At 37.0% G+C, this 13,731-nt stretch overlaps 2 protein-coding genes across 2 annotated transcripts in view; one reads left to right on the forward strand and one right to left on the reverse strand.

Moving 5' to 3' along the window:
• Positions 1–1,452: 1,452 nt before the first annotated feature.
• Positions 1,453–13,731, reverse strand: part of LOC119643631 (high affinity cGMP-specific 3',5'-cyclic phosphodiesterase 9A) — a 66,499-nt gene continuing 54,220 nt past the window's right edge. The window contains exons 7-10 of the mRNA XM_038043011.1: positions 4,893–5,019; positions 4,530–4,825; positions 4,105–4,477; positions 1,453–3,246 (exon numbers count right to left, since the gene is read on the reverse strand). Coding sequence (XP_037898939.1) covers positions 1,882–3,246; positions 4,105–4,477; positions 4,530–4,825; positions 4,893–5,019 — 2,161 coding nt within the window. The 3' untranslated portion in view covers positions 1,453–1,881. The remainder of the gene's footprint in view (positions 3,247–4,104; positions 4,478–4,529; positions 4,826–4,892; positions 5,020–13,731) is intronic.
• LOC119643639 (neprilysin-1) lies at positions 10,097–12,353 on the forward strand. The gene has a single exon (XM_038043021.1). The coding sequence runs from the start codon at positions 10,121–10,123 to the stop codon at positions 12,218–12,220; it is 2,100 nt and encodes a 699-aa protein (XP_037898949.1). The 5' UTR covers positions 10,097–10,120; the 3' UTR covers positions 12,221–12,353.

The raw sequence follows: 13,731 nt of genomic DNA on the forward strand, positions 1-13,731 counted from the left end.
TGCAACAAAAACCGAAAACATGGTTGCTTCCCAAGATTTTTTCATCGTTACTCATAACCTACACCACACAACACAAAAAATAAATTCATACTTTTACTAAAAAAACAGAACAGAAAAAACAGTCGGCCATGCTAATATTATAGAGTATGGGAATTGAGTTTTCTAGTTGTTATTTTTAGGGTTTAATAGGATAATGTTGATGAGTATAAATGATTCGGTCTCAACCGAAGCAATATAATTTTCTTACTCCTTTTGTTGTGTTATGTCGGCCGGAGCAAAATATGAGAAGAACAATTGTAAGGGTGTGGTGACGGTATAAAGTTATTTATAGTTTCCATTTTATGGAAGATTGTTAAGATAAGTATTATAGATTTGTGCGCCGTAAGTCCAGTTATTTTTTAAACGTGACTTAGCTGTGAAGTGTAGTCTACTCTCTTACTTTTGTTGATCGTAATCTACAATTTTTTGCAATGTGGACTAATAGATGTGCAAATGGTGGATAGGCAGGTAGACAGGCAGACATGTACTAAACGATTTTGTAATTTGCTAACGCACATGCAATTTAGGAGTGAAGATATCGTGAAAACTTGAAAAAAGAGGGAAGAATTTAATTTTATTTACACAAAAAGTTAGTTTAGTGTAATTGCTTTTTTTTCAATTTTTTTTTATTTTGTCCAAATGTCTAGAAAAAGTTTTAACAACTAAAGAAATTTTATACAAAATTGAAGTAAAAGAGTGCAAAATAATAATTCTAAATAAAAGAGTATTAAACAATTTTCTGCAATGCTTGCATCCTTTCACAAGTCTAGTTTGTACAATCAATATAAATATACAGGGCGGAAAGGTGAAGAAATGTTATACTTTACTTACTTATAAAATATACTACTTACACTGACATACATATGCACATGCACATGCCCCCCCCCCCCCCCCCCCCCACACACACACACACACACACAGATTCGGGCACGACAGTTCGCCTAACTGCCCGGTATGTGAGGATATGGAGGAGGACGCAGAACACGTAATGCTCTACTGCAACAGGTTCGAGAATGGGCGGCCTCAAGTGCCACCTAACGAGATAACAAGCGCAATGGTTGGCAGTCCAGCAGCCTGGAACGCCGTAGACGCATTCGCCAGCAATACTCTCGTGGAGTTGCGGCGATTGGAGAGGCAACGGGTGGAGAGCAGAGGGAGTGGAAGCCGATAGTGCATTCCACTGAGGTCCCACCATCAGGAGCGTGCTAGCGACAACCAGCCCCCGCGAAGTAATACCTAACGGTGGTTCCGCGGGGGAGAGTGGTAGAAGGAGTGTGTGTGTGGGGGGGTAGTTTTTAGTACGTATGCGCCAGGGATGGCGAATCGTGCATGCTGCTACTAAGACCCAGCAGTATCTTTCGAAGATTTTCTACCTCCAGCTCACAGAGCAAAAAAAAAAAAAAAAAAACACACACACACACACACACACAAACACACACACACACACAAACACACACAACAATAAACACACATATTGACTTTATGTGACATTTAAGTTGGGAGCTTCGCTATAATCTAAAACGAAAATAATATCAATATTTGCTTCTTTTTGAACTGCACTGTCAATATAGTTTCATCATCATTCTACACATTTTCCGGCTCTGGCAATTTCCGCTCACAACAGTGACATACCAAAGCGCTTAATCTCTGGCCCAGAGCTGACCACACAGTCATCGACATCGAAGAGGAAATATTGCAGCTAGAAGTCTGTACACCGGCTGACTTAGTCATTGGTTTTGCCATCGGCAGACCTTGCTGATGCTCTTGATGCTTCTGCATCAAGGCGGCCAAGGCGCCATTATTCGACAAAGAGTTAGTGGTCGTCTCTGAGCTACCGCGTTGTCAAATTTTTGGTGGTTCAGTCGCTGAAGAGCCCAAATCAATACTAAGACTAGGTTCGGCGGCGTCGCCTAAATTAGTTGGCGTAAGTACGCTAGAGAGGCCACCAGTAGTAATCAGTATCGTATCACTAGCATCGACACTGCCTATTCGGATAGGCGGAGGCATGCAAGTAGGCATCTCACTGCCAGTTCCACTGCTGCTGTGTAAAGTGTTATTACTGTTGTTTACGTCGCCCAGACCACCACCATCATGGCGAGAGCTTTTGCGGCTGCTGTCTCCGCCACCGCCACTACTGCTGCTATAACGAGGATTACTGCGATTACAGGGTACATCTAAACTGTAGGCACGATGACGTCCTGCGGCCGCCGCTGCAATTAAGTCCTGTTGATGTTGAACAAGTTGCGTTTGCCTTAAACTGGGCGACTGCAGGTTATTTGAGATAGTACAACAAATGCCAGTAGGTTTACCCGTAAGTGGATCTACATACGTTCCACTACGTGGGCCAGTTATGGTGGCAGCATGAGCTGTATTATTGTTACGCATCGAGCAAGGGCTACTGCGTGTGCTACCGAAACGTTTGGAACTCTTGTCAAAGGAAAAACTAAAATATTCGGAGAACTGTTTAAGGCGTGCTTTCCACGACGATTTCGGTGGTGCGGTTATTTCAGTGCTGTGTGGACCCGTAACACCGTTCAATGTGTTATTGGCAGCGACAGACGTTGCCGTTGTACAAATATGCTGTCTGGGCTGTAATATTTGCGTAGGCGACATATTACCATTGGAGGACATTGTAGACATATTAATAATATTGTGCTGATTGGCTGTGGCAGTGATTGTAGTCTGTAGTGTCAACGATGCAGGCTGAGCCACGTTATTGACAGCGGTGGTGACATTACTTCCGGTGGTACTATCGCTAATAGAACCTTCCAAATTTGGCACTAGCTGAGATGTATCACTCAATGTGTGATTAGTGTTACCATTTGCGGTACTTATTTGCTGATTCATGTTCATATCTTCGGCCAAGCGACAAATGACCGTTGAAGCTTCCAAGCTGCTGCGATTGTGACGATTATAAAAGACATTACTATCAGATATGACCTGCTGCAAGCCATCCGATGAACGACGATTATTTGTGCTATACTGATCCAAGCTGACCGCACGATTTGAACTGAAATGCCCTCGATTTGCATGGTAGCCATGAATATTACCATAAGAATTGCGTATGCGTTGACCACTGCTGCACATTTCCCCAATCATAGATGGACGCTTCTCACGTGATGATTTGCGTGACGTGGAATGCGACGACTTTGAACGATTACTACTGCCTTCGGTGTCGACTTTAAATTTTGAAGTCTTTTCGGCAACCTTGAAAATATAGAAACGCAAAGCAAAAGAAAAGTCAATATGTCCTCTCGTTTATTTCAAAAGGCTATTGGATTAAATATAATACAAAATCGCAGAGGGAACGCATTAATCTAGTTGCAATGATCGACTCATCTAAGCAAAACAGCCTTAACGGCTGCATTTGCATTTAAAGTTTTTAAAATACTAGCCTCTATCACGAATTGCCCTTTGCGCTTAGTTGAACGTACGAATCGACTAAAAAAAACCTTTTTTTTCAGCCAAGAATTGATAAACAAATCACTTTCTCTACATGTGTAAGAACAATGTGCTCGAAAATGTACGACTGTTGCATACTTGTCATTAAACATAAATAAGATAATCTTAAAATTGGTGGCTGAGCAGTAGGTTTGTCAACAATCGGAGCGGAACAACTTTGATATTATGTTTTGTTATAGATTCGTTCACAGTTTTAGATCGACATATGCTACAGCTACAAAGTTATTGAAAACGTGTTCGATATTTCCAAGATTATTTCGGTTCGGTTTTTCGATTATTATGGGTGTCTGAAAATGGAAAAGAGCGTAATGAGAAACGAAAATGAATTACATGCTGTTTTGTTTTTCTTTTAAAGTAGCAAAGTAGTAGTACTTGATCTTCTACAGAGGACGCCATACTTTTAAAACTTGCATTTGCATTATTTACCGGTGACTATATAGCATATTTTATCTTTGACAAGCATACACAAGAAAATAAGGCCTGATAAAAAGTCAAGTTTAAGGGAGGAGAAGCAAGAAAGGGAAAAGGATCGATCTATTCAAGTAAAAACACAACTACAAGGCGGGAGCAAAAAATAATTTGACCATCAAAATCAATATTTACATCGACTTCGGTTGCAGTTTCCGAATCACCACTTTCACTGCCTTCGGGCAAATCATGTAATTCGGCGGGAATGCCACCAGGCTCATCAACTGAAGTACGTGATGCTGACTTTTGTGATGGTATACTCCGGCGGGACTTCACACTAATGCCTGACTGTGAGCGTGGCATTTGGGGTGAAATACTGCCGCCAGAGTTGCCAACACTCGGTGCGGACGCAGTCGTGTCAGCACCATTAGCCATGCCACCACCTACTGTGGCAGAACTGTTAGAGTTGTCTTTGTTATCCGAAGCACCGCTGTTATCACCCGAAGGACCTGCCGAACTTGTATCAGCCATAGATTTGCGGGATTTTGTTTGAGCATCATTTAAACGTCTGAAAGAAAATAATAAATTTCTAATATAATGAATACTTATTATTGACATACTTGTAATAATCGAAAGCTATTCGTACTGGTATTATAATAAGTTCCGTAACTTCGGGCACCAGATCGCCTAAAGCTTCAAATAGAGGCAACAGCACCAAGCCAATGAAGCGAACTTGCGAACCGGGCTTACTAATCTTGTCGGGATCCATGAACGGTGTAACCGGTAAGCCCTCTGATTTTTCTGCTGCACTTTGAGCAAAAAATTCTTGCAGTAAACGATCAAGCCAAGGCTCAGCTACATCCATGGGACGTGCTTCATTTGAGATATCTGCGACTTTAATTAAAATCATGCAAAGCTATGTAAGAAAATTAATAATGAATAAGATCTTCACAATCGAGTACGAAAAGAGATTAACAACTTGCCAAATTTATATGCGCTCGATTGGTGTAATCGAATGTTGATGTGATATCTTTGAACTGAGTTAAAATTTCATTGTGTCTGGCCATGTCTGTGGCTAAAATGCAACGTATAATGCCTTCGCGTATTTGGCTAAAAATGAAGAATGAGAAACGTGAAGTTGAAGTCAAAGGCATTGAAAGCGTTTTTAATCAAAAACGAAGTACATTTCTCAAATTTTATTCATTTAATAATTTCCAAGCAGATTATGGTTTTTGATTATTACTAAAATTTTCTATAGATGAAAAATTCGAAGGGGTAGATATTTTGATGCCCTCTTCTCTCTTCTCTTAATACCACAAAAGTATTATTGTTAGCATTTATTAACGTTTCTTTCTAAATTTTTAATTTAACAATTTTTCTTTTTAGCACAAGTCTCTTGTGTGTAAGGAAGGTTCCTACAGTAACAAGAGCTCGTCTCCCTCAAGGAATGTCTAATAATAGGTAATACGTATGCTATTTAAACGCGCACATACAGACAAGAATGTGAAATGAACTTCACAGTTTGTGTAAATGCGTTTAAATGCATTTATATGTATATTTATAGTCATTTTACGGTTGAACTGGTGAAATACGATAAGAAGGGAAAGAATAACTAAAGCTTGCATTTAATTTATCAACTTCCAAAGACAGAAGGGTGAGATTATTATTGTTTGACGGCAAGCAATAAGTCACGATTGTCTTAAGTGTCATTTGCACAAATATAAATCAGAGATCAGTTATTTCTTAGTAATCTTTAAGATACCGTCTCTGTGTCGCTTTGTATTCTTATTAAAATTTTCGAATTCTTTTTTTTTTTTTGCTTTTCGATATGTGGATACTTATCATCTACAATTGAAGCGTTTTATTACCTTTCTTCTTCTTCTTTTTTTTTTTAATAATTAAAACAGTCACCCAGGGCTCAATTCACAATTATTTGAAGTTCATCTGCTGGCTGTCTGTCTCCTCGGCTGCTGCCTGGGACATGAAATTAAGTGTCTTGGCAGGTTTTCGCCCACGGACAATGGCTTACATTGAACCATTTGACTGGCGATAGAATGTTGGATTTAGAAATATCGATGCAAAATGGTATTTTAATTTATGAATTTGGGAAATTGAGTTGCGATTGGTAACCCCTCGTCTTTTCGTTAGAAAGTAAGTATCTATACGGCAACATCGTCTAGTTTTTATTATCTTTTTTTCGTATCTAAATTTATTGCATTAAGTTTAAACCGTACAGATATGTATTTTGGATCCCTCCCACATATAAAGACTCTTATGAGAAATAAGCACTTACACGGCAGCTATGTATAACTATTCATATTTTATGAATAAAAACGAATGAGAAAGTTATACTCGGCGGCTGGCGGACCTACCCACCACTATGCTTTTCGCATTCTACTCGCCAAGTTCTTTTAGTTGATACGCATGTCGATGGTATTATTAAGAAAAAATTAATTTATCAGGCAACGGTGTCTATTAATCATATTCATTTTAGAATTAACCCATTTTTAGGCAGATAATACATGATTGTTTGAGGAATGTACAAAATAATTTTTAACATCCTTCGTTGTTTGCATTATAATAAATACGTATAAAACTTCGAAAACGTGAAAAAAATAAATTTTAATCACTTGTAACATTGTGTGTGGGCATGGCCGATGAAGAATTGAGTTTTTCGTAAAGTAAATATGACAATATTTCAGCCTTTTAAATTTTATAAATTCTGAGTAACCAACATTATTTTTGTTAAGAAAAACGGAGTTGCGTTCAGTTTAACAACTCGAATGCGGGCTGCCCCTCTGACCAATTTAGCCCGTTTTCAATACCAACCTGCGTGCAAAGACTTTCAATGCTTCTGCAAAATTTGAATTCGATATCTTTATTTTTGCGAGTAGGAGAATGCAAACAACAAACACAGCACAGACGGACAGACATGACTAAAACAATTCGAAATTTCACCGTGATCAAGAATATACATACTTTAAAGGGTCTATGGAGCTTTCTGTCGGGTGAATAAGTGTACCCCATGCTACGGTGGTCGATATAAAAAACTACATGAAGAATGATAAGTAATGGCATTATTTTGAGTGAAAAAAAATTCGAGCCTTTCAAGTTTTAGGCCTTCGCTTGTATAAGGACCTCTAACGACAAATAAGTGTTTGTAATAGGTATAAGCCATAGTTTTTCACACAGATAGGTGAGGAATTGTGGTAGATGAGTCCGATTAAGGTATTTGATAGGGTGGATTTACCGACTGCGCAAATAAAAAAAAAATTTTTAAAAGAATTTCGTATGCTTGACTGATTGTGGAAATGAGAAAAAATTTTTTTTAAAATATGGTCTCTAGTGCAATCACCAAGATTCTTGGGCTTCGTACTTAGCTGCTAAATTCATAATTCTGTGCGCAAAGCTTTAGTTAAGTCAAAACGTTTGGTTCTGAATTTTCAGTGATGTGAGATTAAATTCGAAAACATAATTACATTATAGACTCGTCCTGAGTATTGAAAAATTTGGACATTAAAAATCTATCTCACGACGTTGTTTATGTAGTAAGCTTTATATAATATTATTGTCTATTAAGTACATTACTATCAGTATGCATATGTGCGTTATACTATGAGTAGGCACATTTGGCAACATTACTGTTCACAAGCATCAATATGTTGCTACGAAAATTCCAAATCCAGTTAATTCCAGCTAAGTAATTTTTCCCAAAAAAAAAAATTCCCTAAAGAAGGAAAAACCAAATGCACATTCGCAGGCGCGACATGCAGCTGCTGGTCGATGGAAACGATTAGCGGGAAAAGCAGACAGGGATTAAATATGAAAACTATGAATTTGGGTATAGTAACCTGCTTGTGAAAGTGCATATAAATAGAAGATTTGTGGAAGGGAGAGTTAGTCGGGCAAGAACATAGAAATTGAGAGTACGGCCAAAATAAGTTGTGAATAATCCTTAAGTAACATAATTGTAAAAGAACTTTGAACTGTACTTCTCTTGAACAAAATATCCGCGTTCTAGTGATGCGGACTGTATCTTACAAAAGCGAATTTCGTAAATTTATATATATGCCATGCATATGCATAGCATGCAGGAAGTGCACAATTCCCATTATGTCGAAGTCTTTATTGCCATCTGCTATGAACTGTAAATTATTGGATGGTCCTGCAAAATATGATATAGTGATCATGTATGAGTTCATTGCGACGGCTTGGTGGTGTGGACCTAAACCAAGCAAACATCCAGCGACTTCTGAACTTTTCATAATTTCAGTGATATCGGTAACTGAACAACAAATGGTCAAGCGGGCTTGATTAAATTAAGTTGGAGTTCTGGATTAGTTGAAAGTACCTATACCCCATGGGATGTTTAAGCTATGCTTTTAACCCCTACCAATGGCAAAAGTATTGAGTCGCGAAACAAAATCTTGCCTTCGCGTTTTTTTTTTTTTTTATATATACATGTTCAAGGTATCCACTAAATATGTAGGAACGATAATGCTCAGAAGAAGTTACAGATAGAAAACGAAGGAAAAATGTTTGTGTGTGCCTGAAATGGCAGGCAGTTGAAGAACGCTCAGTAGGGTTAGTAGGTTCTGTTATAACGCCAGGTAACAGGCACGGACAATTGAGCGACAAGCGCTGAGAGAAGCAAGTAATCTTATTACACAAGCCCCTGCTGGTGCGTATGGTAGGAAAATCTACCTAACAAAAGTTTTAAAAAAACCAAGTGGGGTTTGAATTATTCAAAGACTAACTATTCTAAGAACTTTAGGTGTTCTTTGCAACGTTAGAGTTTTAAGTCATCAGCAGTAGTAATAGTAGTAGTAGTAGTAGCAGCAGCAGCGGCAGCGCGATTTTTTAAGACTGCTGCAATCGTTTCTCACAGTCGCCTTAGATTTAAAAGAACAGCTGAATAATTAAATAAGTTTCGTCAATAATAATAATTAGAGCAAATGGAGGAAAATGACTCGTAAAATATTTCTTTCCATTTTTCAGCCCAAATATTAACAAAGTATTTTTTTAATGCAAAAACCAAGCCATGAAATTCTATGTTGTTTACAAGAGAACGATAATGTGTCTTTAGGGTTAAGCTTAATTAAAGAATCCAAGCAATATTGGTTTGCAGAACACTGTGCTGCTGATTGTGTGTTCGATCCATTTATTTAAAAATTTTTTTGTTTCACATGAGATATTGGACCAGAAACAAGGAAGCTTTAGCTAGACAAATGCGAGCAATACTGAAACAATCCGTCAATCATCATCATCACCGTCATCATCAACATCATCATCACCGTCATCATCATATGATCATCGATAATATTACATGGAAAGAGAAATGAGAAATTCTTTACCATTGCTACACAAATTGGAAAACTTGCATGTCACCATAAGAGAGTTATTGGCAATAAATTATAAAATTGATGGTTTCGTTCTGCGACATGTAACAACAATATATAAATTGCGACTCGGAGCCTGAATACAAAACAAAAAAATTGATTAGTTTTTAGACAAAAAATGATTCTGATTCAATTGCTGAATCTATCACAAATCCGTTTGTGAACGCCCACACCACTTCACCATACCCGAAATATAACACAAATCATGCCTGGATGACATGCTTATCACAATCAATTAATATGCGAAAAAATAATTATATAAACTATAAACAATAGTCTGAAACTGACATGAGTGAATCGTCAAAGCAGAGTTGCCAAACGGAGTACCAATGAACTTTAGAGTTTTTGCTCCAAGTGTTAGCGAATCAGGAATTCATGTAGAAGAAGTTCTTGATCATTTGCAGCTTATTTCTATAAATTGCTTTTTTTTCTTCGGCCGGCAACTTTAGTCGATATTTCCAAGTTTTGCATTATTTTCATATTAAATACAAGGCCCGGCTCTATAATCCATCCGTTGGTAACATTTAAAAAGCTTATCAACAAAAATGAATATGCAACAACAACAACAATAATAATAATCAAGAAATACGCGAATCGTTAGCATACTATCAATTATTGTTAGCCCGTTGTTCTCTCGCACAAAGCCTCACTCGTGCATTTGAAAATAATACTCAGCCCTCTCATTTATTCGCTCTATAAGTTAATCGATAGCTAGACTGTCTAATGCAGATTGTACGTTTTTAAGATTTTAATTCACTTTGCCAGCGCAGTTCTGTAATAATAACGGCAATGATAACATCTGCAGCAACAACATGTCATTGTTGTCGCCGTTTAAATTTTACATATACATATACATGATAATTCTGTGTATTACTACCACAACCATTAGTTCCTTTGCAACATCAATAAAAGAATCAACATGTCCTGCGGACTTTTGGTCATCACAGAAACAAGAATATGAGAAACATTTGGATGTTACCCAACAGCCATGCGATGATTTCTATGAATACGCTTGCGGCAACTGGCGAGCGCCCTATCAACTGCGTATGCTAGAGGCTGGCGATACACTAACAGCTATTAAAGCGGCCAATAAACATTTGCTGATACAATATTTTGAAGCCTACGACGAGAAGGAGCAAAATAACACAACGAAAAGTATAGTGAACTTTTACAAATCCTGTTTAGATAATCGAACGTGGAAAGCGAAAGCGACTGAAGAACAACGTATACAATACTATGTCGAGATCTTACAATCGCTTACAGTGGAATGGCCGATACTGACGGAAGATTTTGCTAGTCGAAATGAAACGTACGATTGGATACGTGTAGCAGGCGAGGTGCGTCGTTTTGGAGTGCAGGCGTTCATGAAAGTCTTGGTACAACCTAATTGGCAATTGGCGCAACAATTGATTTTTTATATGATGCCGCCTAACTTCGAATGGTTAAAGCTACGACCGTCGGACAGTACATACAACGAAGAGTCCGTTTTTCTATACCAGCGCTATATCAAATTGCTAATGATGGATTTGGGGGTGAAGGTACGCAGAGCGAACCAAATTGCTTTAGAAGTGATCGATTTCGAAAAACAGTTGTTTAGTTTGGTGACGAACGATCAATCAGTGATCCTTAGAGAGCCTCAAACACTTGAGAGTTTAAGCCGCGAAATGCCATTAATTGACTTTCGCAACTACTTTTCCAGTTTATTGCAAGATTTTGAATTACCGCGTGACTGGTCTCAGCAAATCTTAATCGTCAGTGATTATCTTTTCCTTAAAAAGCTGGCCAATTTTCTTAATCATACCAATGGCGATATTACAGGCAAATATGTGTTGGTTCAATTTCTTATACATTTTGAATTCCATCTGCATGATGAAGACACTTACACAAGACAGAAAATGGATTGCTTGCAATTGGTTAATGATTTTTTGCCCGATGAACTCTCTTATTTATATCTGCAACTGCAATATGGAAATTCGGAGAGCTTTCTAAAACAATCGGAAACACATTTGAAGCAGATTTTTCAAAATCTTAAAAATCAATTTGAAAAGATGTTAAACAGTAGCGTAGTTTTTGAGAGAGACAACCAGACGCGCCTGTTAAGTTTACAAAAACTGAAAGATATGTATTTGATTATACCTAAAATAGAGATCGGGCAACCATCGTCAGACGAAGCACCAGCAAAACTCCTTCCAATGCTTTCAGACAATTACGATTCCAATCTAATTAACTTATGGAAATTAAAAATTCAACGAGAATTATCGGTATACGTAGAAAGATTAACTAAAAAGAATTTAGAGAGCTTTTATCTTGATGTTCTAAAATCCTTTGGCTATACCTATGGTCCATTAGATGTAAATGCGTATTATCGTTTGAAAAAGAACGCAATTGAATTGCCGATAGGCCTGTTGCGTGCTCCGCTTTATGATAAATGTCTAAAGCCCGCCAAGTTATATGGAAGCTTTGTTTACATTGTAGCGCACGAACTGATACATGGTTTCGATTATGACGGTTTGAATTACGATGCCGCAGGCTCGGTGGCTAACGGTTGGGGTGTCAAAGCAATTATAAAATATGGTGTACGTTCCAATTGCTATTTAAATGAGCGTTACAAGAATGATGCTTTAACCATTAATGAGAATATAGCCGATTCCGAGGGTTTGCGTTTGGCATTGGAAACCCTTCTCGACCACGAAATGAGTTCGAGTTTTGAAGTGGACGATTTGAAATTGTTTTTCTTAAGTTTTGCTCAAACTTGGTGTGGCTCTAGTGGGGTAAAAACTAGTAATTCCATCCACGCTGCACATAAAGAGCGGGTTAATAATGTTGTGGGAAATTTTATGGAATTTTCTGACATCTACAAATGTCGCTCCGGCTCACGTATGCACCCGGAAGAGAAGTGTCGAATATGGTAGGAATGAAGAGAGTTATGTTTTAAATTAATTTTAAGAAGCTTATTCATTCTCTTAGTAAAACACCTATGACAAGACGTCTGCCATGAACGATAATATCTACTAATCTAAAGCATATATCAGAGAAACATTTTGAATTTAAGTTAAGAAAACCTTTAAATTTCATTTATCAAAAAAAAAAAAAAAAAAAAAAAAATTGTATTAAAATATTTTGAAAAATCTTTAAGAAATTTTGTTAAAACATTTTCTTAATGATTTTTATTTCAAAAAACCGCTTTACTCGTTACGAACATCAGGTGCTCACACAAACATTTGCTTATGAGTATGTATTCGAAGATAGAGTGGAAGAAAAAAATACACATAGGATTTAAATAAAATAACAGTTTGTTAGGAAACGACATAAACTGCACGACCAGCCAAGAAATTCACATAATGCAAAACGTGCACCCACACAGATACATATATACACAAACTAACAAAGAGAGAAGACACAAACTGTCATAAAAGAAAATTGAAATATTTCAAAATGTCATTAGTGCTGCTGTTGCATTTCGTTCGTCCAACAAATGTGAGCATGCGAAGGTATTCCTTCGTCCGTACGCACATGCACATATATATATATATATACGTATATGGGTAGCTTAGTAGGAAAATTCCAACAATCAATTCCTTTTAGATTTAATTGAGGAGCAATACAAGGACAGTAAGAAAGCGAGACAGAGCAATCTTTTTTCCCCTCTTTTTTTCGTAGACACCAACTCACTCATTCGGTAAAATAAATTACACAATTTCAATTACGAAGATTAAATTTCAAATACACTCATCTGTGCATACGTAAGCATAGGAGCCGCAGTTAGTAGGAGTTTGGCAAACATATCGAGGATATGCTTCAGGGAATTTCAGGCGTTATATTGCAATTTTTTTTTACATTTTCAGTAGCTGTCTTGAATAAAGTATTGTTTGCAAAAGAAAAAATTTTAAAAGAAAAGGAAAAAGAAACATTTTCCGAGGCGCACTTCTAGGCTTTCAATAAATAGTTCCTTCCTGTTTATTATTTTTTTTTTTTTTAATTACTTTCAATGGATTTAAAAAGTAAATGTTTAGTTGCTAATATTTAGCCTTTGTATGAATTGAATTTTGCAAAATTGACGGCAACTATTGGAAAATATTTTTGAAATTGTATTAAGAAGCATAAGACAATTCTATACATTATTTATATGCGTGTATATGTTTTATTGCGTTCATGTTTTGCCTGCACTTTAAAATTTAATTTTGTAATAACAAATTATTATATTCATATGTCGAACTACTGCTAATGAATGAGAAAATAATTTAAATTACAGATAAGTTTGTAATCACTCAACATTCTCTTACTTAAATTTAATTTCAAAAGCAGAAGAGTTATACTTTTTGTTTGAGGCGAATGAGCCAATACCACCAATACTAACTTGAAGTGAAATGCAATTTGTTGGCAAAGTAGAGAAAATATGTAATCATCTGTTTTTATCTTCGTA

This window comes from Glossina fuscipes, unplaced genomic scaffold (genome assembly GCF_014805625.2).
Source record: "Glossina fuscipes isolate IAEA_lab_2018 unplaced genomic scaffold, Yale_Gfus_2 0, whole genome shotgun sequence".
In the NCBI taxonomy this organism is placed as follows: Eukaryota; Metazoa; Arthropoda; class Insecta; order Diptera; family Glossinidae; genus Glossina; species Glossina fuscipes.